This window comes from Vicia villosa, unplaced genomic scaffold, assembly GCF_029867415.1.
Source record: "Vicia villosa cultivar HV-30 ecotype Madison, WI unplaced genomic scaffold, Vvil1.0 ctg.000673F_1_1, whole genome shotgun sequence".
In the NCBI taxonomy this organism is placed as follows: domain Eukaryota; kingdom Viridiplantae; phylum Streptophyta; class Magnoliopsida; order Fabales; family Fabaceae; genus Vicia; species Vicia villosa.
In genome coordinates this window covers 762,753-787,753 of record NW_026705299.1, presented here as the reverse complement: position 1 = coordinate 787,753, position 25,001 = coordinate 762,753, and the positions used below count along the sequence as shown (strand labels likewise).

General features: G+C 36.7%; 1 protein-coding gene across 1 annotated transcript; it reads right to left on the bottom strand.

The window, feature by feature from the left end:
• Window positions 1-19,072: 19,072 nt before the first annotated feature.
• LOC131630347 (putative F-box protein At1g58310) lies at window positions 19,073-21,824 on the bottom strand. Its single transcript, XM_058901137.1, has 4 exons — window positions 21,685-21,824; window positions 20,500-21,428; window positions 20,204-20,405; window positions 19,073-19,329 (listed from the first exon to the last, which is right to left on the bottom strand). The coding sequence occupies exons 2-3, from the start codon at window positions 21,412-21,414 to the stop codon at window positions 20,229-20,231; spliced, it is 1,092 nt and encodes a 363-aa protein (XP_058757120.1). The 5' UTR covers window positions 21,415-21,428; window positions 21,685-21,824; the 3' UTR covers window positions 19,073-19,329; window positions 20,204-20,228.
• Window positions 21,825-25,001: the final 3,177 nt, after the last annotated feature.

Genomic DNA, 25,001 nt, shown 5'->3' with positions numbered 1-25,001 from the left:
ACCATAGGTAGAAACCATGACAACATTAGGTAGAAATCCCTTTCATACTTAGGCTAGTTTCTAGGCTAGTTCTTTTTCCTTTTCAACCTTAAAACACTTAACAAATACTTGAATGAATTTCCCATAAAAAAATACCAAGAAAACTCATAAAAAAATGACTAATAAATACTTTGACTAATAAAAAGGGAATGGAAGCTTGTAACTTCCCTTGCTTAAGGGATGTTCGAGTGCTTGGAGCTCCCTTGCTTAAGGGTCCCATTCAGGCGTAAGTTCCCACTCTAAAAAACACAAACCAAAGAGTAACTCGAGTTTCCCTTGCTTAAGGGATTTCCTCGAAACGCTCAAAATCTCTTCTTCATCTCTTGCCTCAGAGGCATTCTTTCTCCTGCCTTCAGGGCACTCTTTCTTCTAATCGGACACGTTATTTCCGCTCCATTCCCAGCTTAAGACTCCAGAGGTCGAGCAGCGGAGTGCGAATGTAACTTCGTCCACTAAAAAACACAAAAACAAACAAAAACTAAAGAGCCGAACTACGACGCTCTGATTCCCGAAAGGGATACGTAGGCATCAAGTCGCGGGGCTTGAACGAGCACAACTATTTATAAACCTTATTTTCCCCGTGTTTCTTTTTCTTTCATTTGCATGCATTCCCTTAGTAATTAACTATAGATTTATACACCCTTTAGATAGCAACAAACATAGGTGGATACCATCGAGTACGATGGGCGCGAGGGGTGCTAATACCTTCCCCTTGCGTAACCGACTTCCGTACCTTGATTCTCTGGTCGCAAGACCTTGTTCCTTCCTTTGTTAGGTTTCCTGGTATTCCTTTCCCTTATGGGATAAATATATTGGTGGCGACTCTGTCTGATTTTCGCGAGCGTGCGACAGTGAAGATGATGATCGAACCCCTGAGCAATGGTGAAGCATCTGTTATATAGATCTTCTCAGGTCAGTTTTCTCTTTGATTTTCTCTTACTGATTCTGTTTGCTGAGTCTGGTTGTAGTAACTGATTTTTTGAAGTTGGTTATGGGTGGTTACATTCTGTTATAAGTCGGTTAGGATGAGCTGGCAGTAGTTATGTTGGTTAGGAATTGACAAATGGGAAGGGTTTGAAATTCTGTTATGGTTAGTTAGTTTGTTTGTGGAATGCTGTTAGGAATTAGTTTGAGCTATTGAAGGTTAGTTATGATTGAAACTGAGTTAGTTAACTGTCAAAATTAGTTATACAGTTGGTTACAAACTGTTATAGAAGTTAGTTAGGGAAATGTTTAGGAATTGGTTAGGGAATGGTTGAAATTCTGTTAGAAGTTAGTTTTTGATTTGAAAATTCTGTTGGAGGGAGTTGGAAATAGGAAGAAGGTTGTTAGGGGTAGTTAGCTATGGGCTGAGTTAATGTCAACTGTTAGACGTTAGTTCTGTGCTTTGTGGTGTAGAGAAGCTTGTAGGTAATGTAGTTTGGAAACAGTTTATATGGTGATGGTTTTGACACGGCTGCTGTAGGTTTGAAATTTTATTGAATGATATGGCTTCAAGGTGAAGAGACTGATTTATGTTCAATATGTGTGTGGGGTATGCTTCATGTAGGTTTGCATTGTATGATGTATGTATGGTTTGAAACTGATGTGGCCTTACATGTATGAAATTTGCTTTAGTTTTGTATGATCTTGTGAGAACTTTGGTAGTGATGCTGTAGGGATTTTTTTCTGAACATTGAGCAGGTGTTTTGAACACATGGTTTATGGCTGCCTTGGTTTCTTTGTATGCAGGGCGCGGGTTATAGAATGCTGCAGTTTACCGAGTGCTGGCAGTTTTGATGTATCGGTGGCAGGTACGACAATGCTTGGTAGTTTTGGTTTAGAACTTGTGTGGGTCTGTTCTGATTTATTTGTGGCTGCTTTCTTCTCAATTTTTCTGGTGTAATGCTGTTGCAGTTCGCGTAGGAACCGGTTTTTTGTTCTAATTTTCTGTTCTGAACAGGTGCAGGTTCGGACTTGGTTCTACAGTAGAAGGTCGAGAAAGAATGCCATTACACGTCTCATTGGCCGGCTCTGAAGCATGATAATTGGACGTACTGAGTCAAAGTGACAAACCATAGAACTTATAGGTTTTGGCAGCATAGGTTTAGGTCTTGAAACATGTTTTCTTTGGTATTTTTCTTTCATGTAGTATATGAACTTTGTAATGGATTGGATTTGGAACATGAAATGTTTAATGGTTTTGGTAATGAAATTTGTATGAGATTTTGATATGAACTTGGATATGATGAAGGAATGTATGTACTTGGTTTTGAATGGTTTATTCTATGGCTGTTTATGAGTTATGCAGGTGGGGTTTTATGAAACTGGAATAAAATGATAATGTGGAGCCTGTTGAAAATGGTGAGGGTTGTTCACCTTTTGGCCGTGTGGAGAATATCAAAGATAGCCCCTTTTTGTAATTTTTCCAGTAACACAATTGAATGGATGTAGTATAGGCTTTGTGATATCCTTGACCATATTTGTGATAGGTTCCAAATAATGTTTGAATTCTCATTTTCCCTCCATATGCATTATTTGAATTTCGGATCTTTCTTCAATTGCAACTCAAATGGAGAAACCCAATTGGAACGATTCAAAACTCAATCTCACTGTTGACTTTTGACCAAAAGTCAAAGTCTTTGCAAATAGCTTCTCAAGGCTTGAAAACACCATGTCTCATTTTAACATCCATGCTTGAGGCTCAAAACAAATATTTGCCACACAAGTAATTAGGTGAACAACCCAAGGCACGAACCATCATGATGATAATACAAAGAATATGGACCGTAGAATCAGCTGATGAACATTAGCATAAAGAAGTGAACCTCAATCTATGGTTCATGGGCCCTCTGTTTGAAAACAAACCCTCATAGAAGGAGAAACTTTGATTTTCATGGAACCTTTATTGAGGAGATAACCCTGACAATGGCTGTCCACCAAATGCTTTAGAACACCAACTTTGTTTCTTGATTTTAGAGATCAGGGAAATAAACCCTAATTCATGGCCAAAGAAAACTTCAATTGAACAAGTCCACCTGAATCCATATGAAACCCTGGTTCCATCTATGACCTCGATCCCCTGCCAAATTTATTGATTAATGATGTATGTTATGTTAAATGACCTAATGGAAGTATGCGTATGATTCAAAAGCTATAAGCCAGATAAAAATAAAGGGTAGGACAAATTTGGGGTATGACAGCTGCCCCTATTTAATCGTCTTAAACCTGAAGGTGAGATTGGCGCTAGCCTTTCGAACATTCGAGGTAGAAGAAGATTAAATATCCAAGTGCCGGAAATTTGTCCTGAAGAGAAGGTGGTGTAAATGTTATCTTTATTTTTGTTTTGATATCTGCTGGGGAAAGAGAATTTTGTTTTTTCTGGTGGAAGAATTTATGGTGGGTAATGGGTTTGAATGGAGATAGCTTATAACGTGGTAACGGTGCCGACACGGGGTTTTCAAAGGAAATGTTTCATGAAACAATGACTGAAAGGAAATAGACCTCGTGCGATCCACGACTCAACATCGACTCGACAACAGGAAAGGATCTCGTACGATCTTCAGGACTGAAAGAATAAGATCTTTTACGATCTATGACTCAACATCGACTCGACATCAGGAAAGGATCTCGTACGATCTTCAGGACTGAAAGAATAAGATCTTTTACGATCTATGACTCAACATCGACTCGACATCAGGAAAGGATCTCGTACGATCTTCAGGACTGAAAGAATAAGATCTTTTACGATCTATGACTCAACATCGACTCGACATCAGGAAAGGATCTCGTACGATCTTCAGGACTGAAAGAATAAGATCTTTTACGATCTATGACTCAACATCGACTCGACATCAGGAAAGGATCTCGTACGATCTTCAGGACTGAAAGAATAAGATCTTTTACGATCTATGACTCAACATCGACTCGACATCAGGAAAGGATCTCGTACGATCTTCAGGACTGAAAGAATAAGATCTTTTACGATCTATGACTCAACATCGACTCGACATCAGGAAAGGATCTCGTACGATCTTCAGGACTGAAAGAATAAGATCTTTTACGATCTATGACTCAACATCGACTCGACATCAGGAAAGGATCTCGTACGATCTTCAGGACTGAAAGATCTTTTACGATCTATGACTCAACATCGACTCGACATCAGGAAAGGATCTCGTACGATCTTCAGGACTGAAAGAATAAGATCTTTTACGATCTATGACTCAACATCAGGAGAAGACCTAAGCATGATCTTCAGGACAGAATAGACCTCGTACGATCTAAGACTCGACATCGAAAGAAGATCTCGTGCGATCCTCTACACTTTGGAAGGGATAAGATCTCGTAGCGATCTATGACTCAACATCGACTCGACATCAGGGGACAAAAGAATACATTGTGTCAGACGTTCATCAGAAAACTGGGGGAACCTCGTATCGGCGCCGTGGTTTGGGAATGTTTGTGGTGTGGCAGTAGATACCAATCGAAGTTTGTAAGGACAACCTTTTATGTGGGGATGTATTATTGTCTTGACTGGGTGCGGATTTGTATTATCTGGCTTATGCTTTGTATGCATGTTTGAATTTTTCTGTGGCGTAATGCTCCATTTTGATGGATATGCTACGCTTTTGAGGATGCAATGTTATATGTAGTGAACGCTATATGCAGAGTGCCAAATAAAGGCATTAGTGAGGTAAACACCAGGGAAAATCCCCTTAGTGTTAAGGACCATGTGGAGGTGCCGATAGATATTGGACTTTGATTTGTAAGATGCACTCTTCTTTGACTTGAAGAATGATTTCTGACTTCTCACCATGTGCCACTGGTTGGAGGATTTTCAGTTTGAGGAGATTCCCTCGATTCACCATGTTGGGGATGAGAAATCCAGATAAGGAGCTTTGATTAGGGAAGTAGAACGACTCCTAGGAGGGATAAACCCTTATGCTTGAGGAGAGACCAAATTTCTAGGAGAAATAAACTCCTATGGTCATGGAGCGACAAAAAACTCACCCCCAGGCTTCGTGACTTATGGAGGGATTTGCCCCAAAGGATCCTTGGAGAGATTTGTCGAATCTCGACGTAACTTCCCCAGATTGGTAGAATTTGAGAGAGGTTAAACCTCGATTCAATTGCCCCTGATTAGTTGAATTTGAGAGAGATTCCTCGACTTGATTGCCCCTGATTAGGTATATCTTACTAGAATCCTTAATCTTTCTTGTTTTGATGCCAAACAAACATGGGAACAACTTTACCACACTCAATGGAGTCTTCAAACTCTTCCCCTCAAGGTAATCAAAGAAAGCATTAAGTGTTCATGCCCAACGGAGTTCTTTTAGAGGAACTGCCCCTTGATGGTCAACATTTGATATGATTAGCTTTTCCTCCTTGGAGTTCTCGAGTCTCTTGTACTTTGACACGATCGAGTTACTTACTGATTCTCATCATGGTAATTTCCTTGATGTTTAAGCAGATGTTTTGTATGCAAAAGAATGTTAATTCTAAGAATGATAATTCTAATGCAAAGCCTATGTTAGTCTTGAAGTTTTAAAACTTTTTTATTGAAATGAGGTTGCGACCTCTTGTGACTGAATCACTAGTTGACACAACCTCGATTTTTTGCATACGGAAGATAAAGCAAGCACGATACCAACATGGATATGTGTCACGCCTCATTGGGAGTCAGTTAAACGCTATCTCATCGGAGTGTGCTTTCGAAATAAACCCTACTTCAATTAGGACTTTTAAGGGTTGTAACTTGGCCAGGTTCACGGTTTTCAGAAAACAAAGGATTTTAGGCTCAAAATTATTTGTACCCGCCCCCTTCGTGATGTTCTCCGATCCTATGTTCAGTTAGCTTGACACGAGTGTTCATCCCTCACAAGGAATTTGGAGATGGTTGAAGAATCAAGGAGGTTCTTTGGACATGGCAGTCACTCACTTTCTTGTTTTTGGTGTCTGATCACACGACTTTGTTCCTTTGACGAGGATCTTTATTTTGTAATCCTTGTTTTTTCGCTTCTGCTTTGCTTTTTCCTCTTTTATTTCCCTAACTTTTGCCTGGACAAATTCTTTTGAATTTTATTTTGGAGTCCAGCGGGATGCCCTAACCTTTTTGCCTAAGTCCCTTGTTTTCATGTTGTTGACTTAGCGGGCTCTTTTTTTTTTTATTCACCTTTTTTTTTTTTTTTGAACAAGTCATGTGATCTTGAATCTTTGATTTGCGGGAGGTGATTGTGACTGCCTCGTTCTTTGATTAATGAGGGATAACCATCGTTGTGTCGTCATCTCTTGACCCCTTGATAGGATAAGGATAACCATTGAGGTTTTGACATTCCTCAACCTTTTGAAGGATATCCATTGTTGTATCCTTAGATGCATACCTTTCTGGTGAGTTCTGAACACTCGATCAAGTTAAATGAACACTACCCTGCCCCAAGGTTAAAATAAGGGTTTTTTATGATTAGAAAAGAAACTCCTTCTTCAAGGCTCAAAGGGGTTAACGAGGGTCTATCTCCCTTATATCTCCGGTGTTTGGGGATTTGAAATAATGCCTGTACATCCTCAGTAGGGTTTTTATTCAAAAACACATGATTAGAGGTTTTGCATTTTTATTTTTCATCATTCTCCCTCCGCTTTTTGCCTAAGCAAGAGATTAGTAAAGTTGGTATCGTAATGCCAAAAACATTTTTATGAGCGAAAACGAATGGATTGCTTCAAGACAAACATAAACAATGTATTATGATTTTCATTCAGAAATTAACAAGTTTTTACATGTATTGATGCTTAAACACACAAATGAAAAATTACAATGAGAATGCAGTAAGAAACTAAATGGGTGTCGTTGTTGAGGAGACTTGACTCCGTCTGGACTTGTTGAGCTTGAATACTTTCTGCAGTTCCTTCCAAACACTTCAGATTACTTCAAAAGAGAACTCCAACAAAGTCACCCAAGAGTTGTAAACTTTTGCCTTGCTTTAGGGATTCGAGTAATGCGAATGACGCAATGCTCAAGATAAGAGTACGTCTTGCTTATCCCTCGTGCGGGAGCCCCAAGCATAGATGTTGAAGAAGTATTCGCCTTCATAAATGGAAAGAATCTGGTATGGTCATCAAACTCAAGAGAGCTACTTGTGGTGAAGAAGACCCAAAACACGAATCTTAACCAATTGAAATTCTGACAAACGAGGAAACGAATGAGTACAAGGCAATAGAATCACATCAATTTGTTTCTCATGTTCTTCTCGTCTCTGTTAACTAGCAAGGCCACTGAGGAGGAGATCCTGAGAAAAGGCAACTGATATATGAAGTAGAACCTTGAGAATGAGAAGCATTATGAAGAACACCCTTGATTACCACACGGAAGAAGATTCTGACGAAGTCACATAGGAATTTGTAATGCTTTTAGGGATTCGAGCAATGCGAATGATGCAATGCTCAAGATAAGAGTACGTCTTGCTTATCCCTCGTGCGGGAGCCCCAAGCATATTCATTGAAGAGGTATTTGCCATCAAACATGGAGGAACCTTGCGTAGTCACCAAACTTAGAGAAGCTATTTGTTGCAAAGAGAACTCAAACACCAACTGAAACACCAACCTCCACGGATACAACTGAGCATAAGAACCTTGAGAATGAGAGATGCTTCTACAAAATATTCTTGATTTCTTTTTTGGAAAAGATTATGACGAAGTTGCTCGAGAATTTGTGGTGCTTTTATTATTATCATACCAACCAACTCAGACAAGGAAGTAGTCTTCAACAAAATAGGGAATATTGAAGTGAGAATACGGAAATGAAATGATGATTGCCAATGTTGAGGAGCCTTGACTCCATTTGGGCTTATTCTTCTTTTTTTTTTGTGATACTTTCTGGAATACGGGCATTCACTTATGCATGAACTCTTTGTTTTATGCGCAGGCCATTCGGAGTGAATGACATTACTTTGGAATCAATGAGATCTTGGACTTTGTGTTTCAAAATATTACAATCCTCAGTTGAATGTCCCGATGTCCCAGAATGGTACTCACACCTTGCATTTAAGTCATATCCTTGAGGAATTGGTATTGGAGGGGGCTTAAACTCCCTTAGTTGGACCAAAGAATCCTTGAGCAAATGAGAAAGCAGCTGACTATAGGTCGTAGGAATTGGGTCAATCCTTCTTGGTGGTCTCCTTGGCATTTGTGGACCCTGCTGATGGCAATGATTCCAGTACCCATTCTGTTCAGGTGTCTTCCTCTTTTGATTTGGCTGTGAAACAAATGGAGACTGATGAGGTGGGAAACCTGGAACCCAAGATGGTGCATTATGCTTTTGATTTGAAGTAGATCTGACATAGAAGTATGAATCATCCTTTTCTTCCACAGCAGTTGGAACCCCATTTCCTCGAACAAACATACCCTCGGGGGTGAGCAAAATCACTTTTGAATCAATGAGATCTTGAATTTGCTGCTTCAGCGCCCTACAATTCTCAATATCATGACCAGGTGCCCTAGAATGGAACTCACATCGAGCGTTGGCATCAAAGTTGGGGGGAAGCTTTTCAGGCGTAGCCAATTCTCGTAGCTCAATCAACTGAAGTTCTAGCAGGCGAGGGAGTAACTGAGCATAAGGCATCGGGACCGGATTGATAAGCCTCTGAGGTATCTTGGGCTTTTTCCCACACATTTGGCCTCCTTGAAGAACAGATTGGCATGGAGGTAATGGCACATGGAGTTGAGGAGGAACTTCCTGAGGTATTCCATGAGTGGGAAAGGATCCTACTGAAGAGAAGGGATCAACAACTTCTGTTGCAGCAGTAGGGACAACATCCCCTTCCTTTCTTAGTACCTTTTTCAGAACTTCCATGACCAAACTCACTTGAGTCTTCAACTGACTGTTTTCCTCTTTTAGTGCACCCTGATTATGGACCAATTCTTGCATTTCCAACATAAGATGACCCATTTGTTCCCTCATCTCATCCATTTCCTCACGGAGTTGTTCCATAGTTGATCTTGGAGTTGTGGCAGTGAGAAGTCAAATCTGTTGTTGATCTTGAAATCTGGATAGAAATGGTCCCATAAGTCTTTGAAAGAACCATGAAATGCATGATAGTATGAATGCATGTTTCATTTATGAGAGATCCTAAAGTCTTTTCACACACTTTCATTCTTCTTTTTTGGAATTAAAGCTTCCTTTTTTGTATAGAATATCTTTTCTTTCTTTTTTGCTTTTCTATTTCCTTTTCTTTTACATATCTTTTCTTTTCTTTTCTTTTCTCTTTTTGCTTTGGAAATAGACTTTAGGATCTCTCATAAATGGAGTGGACAAAGCAATGATGTTACGCAATGCAAAAGCATGGGATCCACGGTCCATATAATCTTAGTAACCACTGTACAATCCTCTGAATAACTGATACAGGTCAAATGTCACAGGATCAAAGGTCCGACACCTTTTTGAATACCAGGAAAACCAATAGTCACCAACGGAACAGAATAGTCACCAACGGTACCTGTCATGTATATCCCACCCCACTCACAGGTGAATCTAGGTCAAGGTAGGTCAATGGCTTCCAGCGTTATCAGTTCTCCTGAAACACCATCATTGTCGCAAATACATGCCAACAACGGTATCTCATTTGAACCTCGACTGGTCGTGGGTCTCATGATCGCAATCAACAGAACCTGACATTCTGTTGGCGTCATGACTATCCACTCTATCCTAGGTATCCTATGTGTCACTCTGGCCTGGGTATTGGGCCTTTTACCTCATAAAACATCCCACCCAACCTGCAAAACAGAACAGAAGACCCCAAGGAACACAGAATATAATCCATATGCATGATGTGCAAACAGAAATAAACATGATATGCAAGCAGAAAAGTAAACATGCAAACATATATACAAGGTATAGACATAAAAACAAATAAACACCCAGTAAATAAACAAACAAACGCAGGCTAGGATCGACTCACTAAGGATGGACCAGCAACAGGTCTAGCAACATCCCCAGCAGAGTCGCCAGCTGTCGCACGCTCGCGAAAAATGAACAGAGTCGCCACCAATATATTTATCCCATAAGGGAAAGGAATATCAGACAACCTGGAAAAGGAAGGAACAGGGTCTTGCGACCAGAGAATCTAGGTACGGGAGTCGGTTACGCGAGGGGAAGGTATTAGCACCCCTCACGCCCATCGTACTCGATGGTATCCACCTATGTTTGTTTCTATCTAAAGGGTGTGTATCTATGTCTATGTCTAAATGCGAATGAATGCAGAATGTAGGGAAAATAAAGAATTGTACTCGCACGGGCCCTACCCCGCTGCCTACGTATCCTTTTCAGGAATCAGAGTTACCGTAGCTCGGCTAAAGATTTTCTGTTTGTTTTGTGTTTTTTAGTTGGGCGGAGTCAACGCTCGCGTTCTTGCACAAGGGGACAGCCTAGGATGCAATGGAACGGAGATAACGATGCCCTTAAGAAGAAGAAAGAGATTGGTTTGTGTCTTTTAGGGTAGATGAGTGATGAACAGTACCCAATACCGGGCCACTCACCACTTTCTCTACTTTGCTTTAGTCTGAACCATTGTTAGATGTTTTAAAGTGTTTTTGTTTGTGTATTTTTTAAGGGAGTTTACTTCACGATTCGAATCACATAAAATGTATAATGATCGAGAGGCAGATTAGGGAATGAATCCCACTCGCTTCCATCCCATTATGTAATGTTTGAGAAACAGATTAGAGAATGAATCTCACTCATTTCTCTCCCATTGATTAATGTTTGAGAAACAGATTAGGGAATGAATCCCACTCGTTTCTCTCCCATTAAGTAGTGACCGAGAAACAGATTAGGGAATGAATCCCACTCGTTTCTATGCCACTAAGTGATTGAGAAATAGATTAGGGAATGAATCCCACTCATTTCTCTATCACTTGCTTAATGTGATTCGCATCTTCCTTTTATTAATGTTTTAAAGAGTTGAAAAGAAAAAGAATGCAATAGGGAACTAATCCTAAATTCTAATGTAAGTTGTCTAATTCCTATTTATGTACAAAAGGAATCTAAAAATGGTATTAACAAAATAGGCCTAAAATAAGGCCAAAAATAAGAGCAATAAAATCGCATAAGCATCGTACAAAAATGACCATGAAATTGTACAAAACGATTCAAGCATTAATGCAAAATTAAACTAAAAAAAACTACTATTTTTATGAGTTTTATTGGTGGGAAATCAATTAAAAGTCAAAATTAAACTAGCCTAAAACCTAATTAAGAAGCTAATATTTTTATTGCATTTCTTTTTATATGTCCACTATTACCTAAAAATCTAACAAAATTTATTGATTATTACCTAAAAAGAGTTGAATAAAACTAAGTCAAAACCTTAAATTCTAATAAGAAGAAAAAAAAAATGTGAGTTAGGGGGTGTCAATTGAAACTGGTGGTATGTTTAGTAACTGGCGCAGGGCCCAAAGGAAGGAGGCCCGAGCAGAGTTTTTTGTTATTCAAACACACACAAAAACGTGTGAGCTGGGCCAGAGTGGGGGTATGAGCAAGCAATTCGTGGCCCAAAAGTTTGTTTTTATTAGTTTCAGAAATTTAATCCTATTGTAATACTAATCATGCCATTATTCCATTTAATTTCCATTATCCTAGCATTAACTCGAACTAATGACCCATAATTAACGTACTAATTCAAATTAATTAATCAGAAAATTAAAAGAGGGGTTAGGGTTACCGAGAGTGGCTATTGGAATCCTTTGCGTTCATCTCTCATCTCTTCTCCTTTGCGAACAACGTACTGCGGCGCGGAGGCTCTTCTTCTCCGGCGAGATCTCTCCGATGAAAGCCTCTTCCCTTCGTCGTGAATCAACCAATACGACCACAACACTCTCATTTCTCGTCTCTCATCTCACGATCTCTCTTCGCTCCTCCGATCTCAATCTCGCTCTCCTCTCGCGGCTAACGCCGCCGCACGCCTCAGGTACTTCTCTACATTCATTGATTCATTGTCTCTGATTCAAACCTTCTTCTCTTTGGTTTTTTCCTTTGTTAACATTCGCGACACCTTATTGATTGTAATGATGATTTCCGAAGCACAGGTGTAGAGATGAAGTTCAAGGTTCAGGTACGCTTGTTGAAGAGAGTATGAAGATTTTCTCAGATTTGTTCAACTGAAGAGAGTGCGATTGTTGGTTGAAGAACATAGAAGAAGGTTGAAGAAGCTATGGTGATGATTGAAGCTCTGAAGGTTTTAAGAGGATGAGGTGAAGATTGGTGAGAAGCTTTTTGTGAATTTTTCTGGAGAAATCGTGAAGAGAGGTGGATGAAGATTCAAGATGCAAAGAGAGCGAGGGAGAAGATGGAGGGGATGTGTGTAGAGTTCTGGTGATTGTTGAAGGAGATGAAGAATGAAGGAAAAGAGAGAAGATTGATGGAGGATTCAAGGTGAGAAAAAATGGGAGAGTGAAGGTGATAAAGTGGTGAGGAAGTGAAGATGATGATCGAACCCCTGAGCAATGGTGAAGCATCTGTTATATAGATCTTCTCAGGTCAGTTTTCTCTTTGATTTTCTCTTACTGATTCTGTTTGCTGAGTCTGGTTGTAGTAACTGATTTTTTGAAGTTGGTTATGGGTGGTTACATTCTGTTATAAGTCGGTTAGGATGAGCTGGCAGTAGTTATGTTGGTTAGGAATTGACAAATGGGAAGGGTTTGAAATTCTGTTATGGTTAGTTAGTTTGTTTGTGGAATGCTGTTAGGAATTAGTTTGAGCTATTGAAGGTTAGTTATGATTGAAACTGAGTTAGTTAACTGTCAAAATTAGTTATACAGTTGGTTACAAACTGTTATAGAAGTTAGTTAGGGAAATGTTTAGGAATTGGTTAGGGAATGGTTGAAATTCTGTTAGAAGTTAGTTTTTGATTTGAAAATTCTGTTGGAGGGAGTTGGAAATAGGAAGAAGGTTGTTAGGGGTAGTTAGCTATGGGCTGAGTTAATGTCAACTGTTAGACGTTAGTTCTGTGCTTTGTGGTGTAGAGAAGCTTGTAGGTAATGTAGTTTGGAAACAGTTTATATGGTGATGGTTTTGACACGGCTGCTGTAGGTTTGAAATTTTATTGAATGATATGGCTTCAAGGTGAAGAGACTGATTTATGTTCAATATGTGTGTGGGGTATGCTTCATGTAGGTTTGCATTGTATGATGTATGTATGGTTTGAAACTGATGTGGCCTTACATGTATGAAATTTGCTTTAGTTTTGTATGATCTTGTGAGAACTTTGGTAGTGATGCTGTAGGGATTTTTTTCTGAACATTGAGCAGGTGTTTTGAACACATGGTTTATGGCTGCCTTGGTTTCTTTGTATGCAGGGCGCGGGTTATAGAATGCTGCAGTTTACCGAGTGCTGGCAGTTTTGATGTATCGGTGGCAGGTACGACAATGCTTGGTAGTTTTGGTTTAGAACTTGTGTGGGTCTGTTCTGATTTATTTGTGGCTGCTTTCTTCTCAATTTTTCTGGTGTAATGCTGTTGCAGTTCGCGTAGGAACCGGTTTTTTGTTCTAATTTTCTGTTCTGAACAGGTGCAGGTTCGGACTTGGTTCTACAGTAGAAGGTCGAGAAAGAATGCCATTACACGTCTCATTGGCCGGCTCTGAAGCATGATAATTGGACGTACTGAGTCAAAGTGACAAACCATAGAACTTATAGGTTTTGGCAGCATAGGTTTAGGTCTTGAAACATGTTTTCTTTGGTATTTTTCTTTCATGTAGTATATGAACTTTGTAATGGATTGGATTTGGAACATGAAATGTTTAATGGTTTTGGTAATGAAATTTGTATGAGATTTTGATATGAACTTGGATATGATGAAGGAATGTATGTACTTGGTTTTGAATGGTTTATTCTATGGCTGTTTATGAGTTATGCAGGTGGGGTTTTATGAAACTGGAATAAAATGATAATGTGGAGCCTGTTGAAAATGGTGAGGGTTGTTCACCTTTTGGCCGTGTGGAGAATATCAAAGATAGCCCCTTTTTGTAATTTTTCCAGTAACACAATTGAATGGATGTAGTATAGGCTTTGTGATATCCTTGACCATATTTGTGATAGGTTCCAAATAATGTTTGAATTCTCATTTTCCCTCCATATGCATTATTTGAATTTCGGATCTTTCTTCAATTGCAACTCAAATGGAGAAACCCAATTGGAACGATTCAAAACTCAATCTCACTGTTGACTTTTGACCAAAAGTCAAAGTCTTTGCAAATAGCTTCTCAAGGCTTGAAAACACCATGTCTCATTTTAACATCCATGCTTGAGGCTCAAAACAAATATTTGCCACACAAGTAATTAGGTGAACAACCCAAGGCACGAACCATCATGATGATAATACAAAGAATATGGACCGTAGAATCAGCTGATGAACATTAGCATAAAGAAGTGAACCTCAATCTATGGTTCATGGGCCCTCTGTTTGAAAACAAACCCTCATAGAAGGAGAAACTTTGATTTTCATGGAACCTTTATTGAGGAGATAACCCTGACAATGGCTGTCCACCAAATGCTTTAGAACACCAACTTTGTTTCTTGATTTTAGAGATCAGGGAAATAAACCCTAATTCATGGCCAAAGAAAACTTCAATTGAACAAGTCCACCTGAATCCATATGAAACCCTGGTTCCATCTATGACCTCGATCCCCTGCCAAATTTATTGATTAATGATGTATGTTATGTTAAATGACCTAATGGAAGTATGCGTATTATTCAAAAGCTATAAGCCAGATAAAAATAAAGGGTAGGACAAATTTGGGGTATGACAAGTTTCCACCCCGTAGAACCCTAATCGGTTCCTCTCTCCTGTCTCTTCGCCAATTCCCATTGTTGTTGGCGTTGTTCGCCTGATTTGCTAAATTCACCATCTATTCAGTCAAAGCAGTTAGAGTCGCGGTAAAAGCCGTGGTAATTCCCTCAAGATCTGCTTTGGTCACTAGTTGATCCGCCATAGTTGTCAAGCTACGAAAAGAACAGGAGAAAACTTGCTTCCCTCAAGATCTGCTTTGGTCATTAGTTGATCCGCCATAGTTGTCAAGCTACGAAAAGAACAAGAGAAAACTTGCTCTGATGCCAACTGACGCAGTCAGAAGCCGCCCAGAAGAATAGCAAGCGCTAAACCTTGAATGAAAACAGGGCTATAGATAAGCTCTGGAGTCCACCAGGAATAAAGAAAACTTTGGATTCTATTATAATAAAAGAGATAATCCTTATGGCCATGCCAAAGGTCTTTAAATACAGAAAACAAATAAACCCTATTGAGCCTTATGGGCCGTTAATCCAAAACAAAATTAAATAAAACAAATAAAATAAAAATTGCTTAAATATTAAAACAAAATTACTTAAATATTAAAATGCTTTCCGACATGCGGTTTCTTCTTTAATACGCACAATCGTTCTACATCAAATACACATTAAACTAGTGCATTGGCCAATTAGGCTACCACTTAGTTGTTTCCCTTATTAATTATTATTATTAGTTTAAAAACTAATTCACAATATATATATTTTTTTGGCAGGGAGGATATGTTATTGGTGTAATTTTTTAATTTTACATAGATGTAGATTCTATTACATATGCATGCATATAAATATTTTAAGTGTAGGTACTATTAGATATGCATGCATATAAATATTTAAGAAACTTTGTGCGGGTCATCTGCCCCCTTAGACGCATAAATAGATGCAAAATTTATTTGCAAGAATTATGTTTTTTAAAAACTATGTTTTATTTTTATTTTTGGAATTTTTTTATTTTTTTTAAAAATATTATTTTTTATTTTCAGAATTTTTTTAATTAATTTTCATAATTAAATCTGTTTATAAAATAAAACTGGTTTTGAACCGATTTTAAACTGAATTTGAATTATTTAAATTAAATAGTTCAGTTCATTAATCATTTAAGTGGTTCTATTTTTTTATGGTACAATGCAATTTAGTTCAAATATACAATTCAGTTAACTACATTTTTGAACATCCCTAGTCCTAACTGTGTTGGCGTTGCTTTCAATTCTTCCACGTAAATCCTAACATCGTTATTCAAACTTTCTACTAGCCTCTTCTGGCTCTAAGCCTCCATATTATTAGTCTTAGATCTTTAGCGTGACATAACATGTCACCAAAATTGCCTTCAGATAGGGGTGTGCAAAATATCTGGTTGTGATGCCTAAATTTATAATCAAATCTAAATTATTTTTTAATATCTAGATATAATTGAATCGTTATTAACCGATTTAACTATTAATGGTTTGGTCATCCATTCTTATAATCTGGATATAATTAAATGGTTATTAACCGGTTAAATTATTTTGGAGTCGGTTATAATTCGGTTAGTATCCAAATTCAGAAATTTTAATTGTCAAAATAATTTATTTTATTTTTTAAATTAAGAAAAAATAATTTTCAAAGTGGATTTTTTTAAAAAACCGGTTATATAATCATAACCAAATTTATAACTGATTATATAACCAATTTTGATTAAAATGTGGTTATGGTTATAAATCCAGACCATTTAAATGATTTTAAAATAATTATAATTTAGTTTTTGAAAATAACCAATGATGCACACTCCAACCTCCCTAATATTAGCCTTAGATAACATAATTTGTCACCAAAACAACTCTTGCAAAACAATAAACACATAAAAACTAAAAAAAACTAAAAAAACACATTGTATACTCATCACTAATTAAACTGAACATATAAAAACACAAGTAAATAATTTTAATTAAGCATAATTTTACAAAATAACTCAAGTTTTAAACACTTAAATATCTCGCAATAAATAGTTATCAATCCTTCTATGACTGGGCCTCTCTGGACCTATGACTGGGTCTCTCTGGACCTATGACTAGTCTAAAACAATTATCAATTCTTCAAAAAAAATTTATAGACCCTAATCCAAAATACCCCTTTATTTCGGAGATTCATCTTCGAAATCACTCATTTTCACATTTTCAAATATCTCATAGATGTATTTTCGAAAACACTCATTTTTTTGGTGTTTTCGAAAATACATCTCCAAAAACAAAACCCCCTGTCATGGCTTCCACAAAAGCTTCCTCTCCAGAATTTATTGACCTTGTTGATGGTGATGGGCGAATTTGTTGTGGCGTCGCTTAGATTATTGCGGTGAAAGCTGAAGTAGACGTTGGTAGTATCGTTGCAAGAACTTGATTATGGGGTTGAAGAATGTATAGAAATGGGTTTTAGAGAAGAAGTGCAAGAAAGTGGTGTACAAGGAATAGATACGTGCTGATGAGTTCATTGCTAAATTCCATCAGCAAATGAGATTTCAGTGCCAGATTTCTCTTCTACAATACAACAAGAAAACACCCAGCAGACAGCAGAGACGACACGAATTGACATATTCTAAATATTTCAGAAGTGCATTTTCGAAATATTTTAATGGGTGATTTCGGAAGTGCATCTCCGATTGCAACTTTTTTTTTTTCTAAAAAATGGTTTTTTCGGAAATGCACATCCGAAATCACTTTTTTTTCTAGATAAATATCCCTTTGGAGATACACTTTCGAAATATAGAGGCATTTATGAAATTTCGTCGCAAATTACTAAGAAGATAGAGAAGTATGTAAAGAAATTGTCTTCTCCAAAATAGACGAATTTATCCCAACAACTCAAGTCAATAATTATTAAGTTGAGGTTGTGTTGGAACCTCATTTATTTTGGACTGGTTTTGAACCAGATTGAAAACCATTTTGAATTTTTATATTGGTTCTTATAAAAAGAATAGTTTGATTTTCAAACTTAAATCAATAAAATGGATTGATTCTTGTAATTTGGTAACGATGCACACCATGACACCACTGTAAATAGGTGATGGTAAAATAGTAATTTAGTTGCATCCAAATTTAAACTTAAAAGAGCCATGGTATACAAAGGAAAGTTACAATTGTCTAGTAGTTCTACCATACAGTTGTCTAGAAAGAGAGAGACTCATAGCTTGAAACTTTGATGAACCTTACAAGGTAAGTTTTTAGTTCCACCATACCAGAACCAAAATGCAGAGAACTGTCAAGCTAAATTACGAACCCGATGAACAGTTTGAAAAAACAAAATTCAGTTTTTCTGAACCATTCAATTCAGCACTCTCCGATATAAAAATGCTTCAAATATTTCATACAAGAGTACAACACAATCACATGAAATACTATTTGATCCATTTGCAGGAATTAAAACTTCACAGACACTTCAGATATTTCAGTCTGTTATGTGGCCTTCTTTTTCTGCAGCAGTTCGGTCCTTACAGTTACAGCTTAATCTAAGATATATTAAATATAACAAAAAAGACGGTTCCTACTTCCAATCAAACTTGATTGCCACAAAATAATATCTATTACAATTTAAAAGCCATCCAAATAAGAACTTTGTTTTCTAATGCAGAATCCACTCAGTTGCAAATGGAAGATTTCACCAAACATCATTATCTCAATTCAAATGGTTCTTATTATTCTACTCGGGCAATTCCAACTGCAAGACCTACATTTTCCTGATCTCCATGAATAAAACAATATACGCCATTGCTTTCTATGAAGCATCAAACACCAGACAGTGAAACATAGACACAATAGTAATTTCAGAAATAGAAGTGATCAAACGTAATCATACGTGTCGATATTGTCCCCGTATCAGACACCAAATACGCCTTTAATCTGAAGTGTTGTGTCGGTTGGTGCTACTCATATTGTGTTTTCTTAGTCTCAGCATAAGCCAATCAAAATAAATATATTTGAGACTGTCATACCCCAATCAAAATAAATAGTTTAATTTTTAAAACTTAAACCAATAAAATGGATTGATTCTTGTAATTAGGTAACCATGCACACCACTATAAATAGGTGATGGTAAAATAGTGCTATAATTCAGTTGCATCCAAATTTCAACATCAATGGTATACAAAAGAAAGTTACAATTGACTAGTAGTTCTACCATACAACCCTCAATAAAAAAAGTTAATATTACCTACAATCAAACATCTAAATAGATTAATAATCTTTGATCATCTATCTGAAAGAGTAAAAAGCGCACTGCAACCGCGTTGTTTCAAGGTCAAAACAGAGAAGCTACAAACTCGAGATTTTGAGTGGATGCACATTAATGTTTCTACGGCCAAAACAAACGCACTGTAAGACTTCCACTCATAAGTATATATAGAAAGAGAGAGACTCATAGCTTGAAACTTTGATGAACCTTACAAAGTAAGTTTTTAGTTACATCACCATACCAAAACCAAAATGCAGAGAACTGCCAAGCTAAACAACGAACCTGTTGAACAGTTTGAAAAAACAACATTCAGTTTTTGTGAACCATTCCATTCAGACTCTCCAATATTACAATGCTTCAAATATTTAATATAAGAGTGCAACACAATCACGTGAAATACTATTTGATCAATACTATTTCAAGAATTAAAACTTGACATAGACACTTCAGATACTTCAGCCTGTTATGTAGCCTTTTTTTTCTGCTGCAGTTCTATCCTTACAGCTTAATCTAAAATACATTAAATATAACAAAAAAAGACAGTTCAAGTCCAATTTTATTGCCACTAAATAATATATGTATTACAATTTAAAAGGCATCCAAACAAGAACTTTGTTTTCCAATGCAAATCAACTCAGTTGCAAATGGAAGATTTCACTAAACATCATACTCTCGATTCAAATGAATCTTATTATTCTAGTCGGGCTATTCCAACTGCAAGACCTACATTCTCCTCATCCACCCATAAGATCCCCGTGAATAAAACTATATAAGCTGTTGTTTTCTACGAAGCATCGACACTGACATATATCAGAGGACACTGACACGTAGACACGAGTAATTTTAGAAATAGAAGTGATCAAACATAATCATACGCGTCTGTGTCGTTCCTGTATCAGACAGTAGACACGCCTTCAATCTGAAGTGTCGTGTCACTGCTACGGAGATTGCTTTATCTTAGTTTCAGTATAAGCCAATCAAAATAAATATATTTGAGTAATTCAAAACAATTAAAGATTTGTAAGCTTCAGTCATTTACCACATTTATATTATAGACATACAATCCTGATATAGAAACCTAAATTTTTTAGCATTAGAGAGATAAGGAAACAGAAAATGAAGCAAAAACTAAAAAAGAAATTGTAGAAAGATCTACCTGAGGCGTTATGCATGCATATATATCACTCGCAATCTATCATATCAACTTTGGCCAACGGAGATTTTTTAAGCAAGAACTTCACTATCCTGCTTACTACCTCATCTGATATACTTGAAGAAGATTTCATTTCCAATTTCAACAACTTCAATCTTGCACAGCAAGGAAATTGACTTATCATTGAATCAGTAGTTAAGAGAACCTACACAATGAAATTGAATTATACATACTTTAACAGATAATCTCAATGTCGAGATTGAGTCTCAAAACAAATAACAGATATGAAAGTAACTTACATTTAGTATGTTAAGGGTGCTTGAAGAGAGTGTCATTGTTTGTACATAATTGGCGAAAACTTGGAGCCAACTTACTAACACAGAATAAGTCCTCTCGAGATTCGTATGAAAATAGGCTTCAACATCGATATTTACTTCTTCAAGAAAACAAAGATTGCACGCGGAAACTTCATGAATGAGATCACGCATGACAGTGAGAGAACTGAGGTTTGGAGTAGAAATCACAATTTTGTAAGCTACTTCTTGAATAGTACTACCTATTGTCAAACACGAAATGCTAGAATTAGATACCGTGAGGAACTTCGCATTGCAGTGTAGATTACATCGGTCAAGAACCAAATTCTTCAACATGTGACAATTCGAGAAGGGCTCAGCACAACCGTCGCCATTTGCAACAAAAGTGACGTGCTCGAGATGCAAGCTTTTCAACACCGGCAACTGAAGGGAAGTTGGTAGTTCTGTCATCGACGGGACGGCCCATACAGAAAGCTTAAGATATGTCAAAGTTTGACAAGAAAAGATACAAGGGTGCAACTTGAAATCATGTTTGAAATATAAATTAACTTCAACTCTAAACTTCCGGACATTATGCGACACACCGTATGTCATGACCCTATCAAGGAGTTCAGGCTCAATACAACCTCGCCGCCTTAAATCAAGACCCCGTAACGAAATGGAGTCGTCTCGGTGAGATAGGATCTGATACACAAAGTTGTTGAAATAGTAAAGGCTAATGAAGTCATGGGAATTGAAATCAAGATTAGTGAGAGATTTCCAAAGGTCGGTCCATCTGGTAGACAAGACACAAGTTTGGACAGCATGTTTTGTGTTCATAAATTTCAATATTCGGAGTAAAACACAGTCAGGCAAATCACTGAACCTGTCCTTATTCTCTTCTCCAACTTCCATTTCCATCACTAACACAAAACCTAACAAATTTAGACAAACATATACATATCACAAACTTGATCTTTACACATGTACAGAAAAAACAGTAAAACAAAATAGAGAAATCACAGTGTTTCATGAATAGCTATGAAAAAGAAGACCCTTTTAGAAGTAAGATCCAAAAAAAGATTTTTTTTCTATTTTTCATTGGCTACAAAATTGAAAGTTTTGTTTTGGGTTTGATTGGAAAAAGAAAGGAAGCAAACATAGTAACAAAAAATGAAGAGTTGAAATTACCTAGTGGGGTTTGTTGGAAATTCAAACTAACTGAAGCAGATGAAGCTTTGACCTCAATCTTTGAAGCTTTTTTTGTGAAAACTATGAATTTAAAAGAAAGGATTTAGTCAATATGTGTTGTTGTCTTCAACAACCAGAAACTTTTTGCGGTGCTTGCACATAAAAAACGTGTGTGCTTATATTCCCTCCATTTTTTTTTTATTATAATTAGTTTTAGGAAAGAAAATTGCACTAGATTATCAGTTGTTTTATAATATTAATAAGTTATTAATTATTTTTTATTTAAATATTTATTATTTTATTTACTTACTATTTTTTAAAATTAGCTTTCTCATAAAAATAATAAATGATATTTTTATAAAAATTATAATTTCTCTCTTCAATAAAACAGTAATCATATTTTTTTTAAACATGTGAAAATGTTAAAAATATTTACATTGATAATAAAGAGATTAATATTTTTGAGAAACTCTTATCTCACGCCATGAGTCTCTTATACACCGTATGCGTTGTCTAGAATGTTTTTTTTTTTATTCTTGTAGATGTATCTCCGGAAACATCAATAAATAAATCAAATTAATTTTTTACTTTAAAAAAAATCTAATATCAATTTTTTTTGGATATTTTCAAAATATTAAAATATATACTTATAAATAAAAGATTTTTTTAGTATCTTCTTTAAAATAACTTTTTAAAGAACTTTTAAAGAAAAACTTAATTTTTATTATTTTAAAAATAACTACAAATAACCAAAAACCTAAATTATGAATCGACAAATACAGAGGTCGACCAACAGCCACAACCCGAACTGTGGGTATCGAACGCAGCTCGAAATCGTAATCGGAAGTTTTGGAAATGTCGTAATGTTGGGGTAAGTTTGTTGTTGAATATCCAGATGATTTCCCATATATTCTTCCTTCTTCCCATAAATTCTTGGTAATAAGATTGTAATTTGTTTCTATAGAATGATAATAGCTGCGACTTGTTTCTATGGGATGATGAATATGGTGACTCAATAAATCAGAATCAGGACAATTTTCAAGGATTTTGCAAGTTGTGTGACAAGACAGAAATGCAGCTACAAAGTGTTTTGAAGAAATTAGAGAAAGCAAAAGTGAAGGTTGAAGTTGAGAGGAAGACAAATTTTATGATGAAGTTGGCACTTGTTCTGTCTTGGTGTTTTTTTTTTGCATTGATGTACACCTTAAGGTAATGTTTTATGTATGTTGAAGTAAATGAAATGGTTTATACCAAACAATTGGTTTCTTGTATTATTATTCTTAATGTAATGTTTTCTGAATGTTGAAAATAATGTAATGGTTTCTATCAAATTATACTATTTTATGTCAAACAGTTTGTAGGTAACAAATAGTCTTAATATTCATAATCATAAGCACCAAAAGTGTGCAATTGTCATTACAGCATATCACCAATAGTGTGCAACTGACATACCAAAAAAAACACCAAAAGTGTGCAATTGTCATTACATTGAATAACACCAAAAGTGTGCATCACAAAATAGTATCAAAATGACATCACAAAATATCAGTTAAGTGCATTACAAAATAACAAATAAGTGAAATCCTAAAGTTTGGAAATTAATTTCTTCTTGGCCTTCTTTGGAGCCTTCTTTCCACTTTGAGATCCACTGCATTCTTGGGTCAGAATTCCTTCTTTCTCTTCACTCAAACACAAAGGTTGATCTGGGTTTGCACTTGGTCCAATGATGGGTTTTTGAAACCATCTCAGTTTTATTCTTTCACTTTGCCTCTTTCTCTTTGGTTTGTTTTCTTCTTTTACCTTTGCATTGCCCTTCTTCATCTTTGGTTTGGTCTTCAGCTGGCAACCATCCACCCCAATAAATGGTTTGCAACCATTTATAAACCCTTTTTTACATCCATCAAAGCAGAAATAGAATGATCCAAACCTTGACTGGATAGTTGGGATTGGTCTCTCAACACTGATCTTCACTGTGTTCCCACCATTAACCCTTTGAAGCTCAGCAACATATCTCCACAAGATAGCATATTGATTGTCTGCATCTCCCTCAATAATCTTCTTTGCAATCAATTTGACTTTCCATGCCCGACCCACAGTTATACCAACTGAATAATTTTGTCTCATGTCTTGTATTATATCAGAGATCCTTACTGTGTCAGTTGTTTGCATTTTTTTCACAACATACTTGGCCACCCATCTAAAATTTGCAGATCTATTTTCTAAAACCCTAGCACATGTGTGGGTGTCATTTATAGTCTTAATGGCAAAAGTTTCTTTCTGTCCCACCCTTGAGCAAAGCATGAAAAATCCACATTTAGCCTTGCACTCTACCCTTACTCTATACCCCTCATTTTTCACAAAAGTTATCTCCCTCCTATTTAAAACTGTCCACTCACGAATTGCCTCCCTAAAGTCATCTAGGGAATTGAATTGCATACCCCACTTAAACTTATAATTCTTATTAAATTGCTCTTTCCCAAACTTCTCAAACTTAGGCCTTTTTTCATCTTCAGATTTATTTGGGTTTGAGTTGACTAACTCCTCACTAACATAATCCTCATTTTTCAATTTCCTCTTACTTGGACAAGGTAACAAACCAGCTATTTCTAGACCCTCCCTAATAGGTATAGTCACATCAATTTCTTCAAATCCATATGCAATAATCCATATGCAATAGAAGTGGTCCTTTCATCCTCAATGTCATTCAAGCGTTCAACTGCATCTTTATCAGTTACATCTAACCCAGCAAAATCATTCACACACCTAGGGGTCCTACCACTTAATTCTAAACCTTACAATATGTTCAACATACATGTCCCCATCTGTTTGGATAGCAGTAGAATAAGCAGAAAAATCACAAGCATCATCATCACTTTTAATTTGAAAAAAATCACCATTTATGTCAGTGATTTTCGTCCATAGTCTGTAAGACCCATCTACATAACCCCACCCATTAGCCAGATTACGAATGTGACTCATGGTCTAGTTATCTATTACTTGCCTATAAACAGTTGTTGAACTACCACCCCTGTATACGATTTCACCCTCAGCCATCCTTACAAACTCGCCTCCATGGTGGAAGACGACATTGAAGGATTGCAGTTGCTGAAATCAAATACGAAACTAATACATATTTTTCACATTTACATGCGATACAACCAGTATAAACGGATATAGAAGCTAACCTGAGTGACATCGCCATCATCTCCGCCGTTCTCAACCGTCGTCTGAATCGTCTTCGCACTAACTTCTTGTCCAAAATCCTAACCCTAACATTCACGGGGGAAAACACAATGTTTAAAGTAGTAATACTGGTA

What these genes read in the sequence shown, in the direction of transcription:
- LOC131630347 (XM_058901137.1), bottom strand. Translation starts at nt 21,414, where the DNA reads ATGGAAATGGAAGTTGGAGAAGAGAATAAGGACAGGTTCAGTGATTTG. An exon ending in GCACCCTTAACATACTAAAT is followed by an intron (nt 20,406 to 20,499) that starts GTAAGTTACTTT and finishes TTCATTGTGTAG; the next exon opens with GTTCTCTTAACTACTGATTC.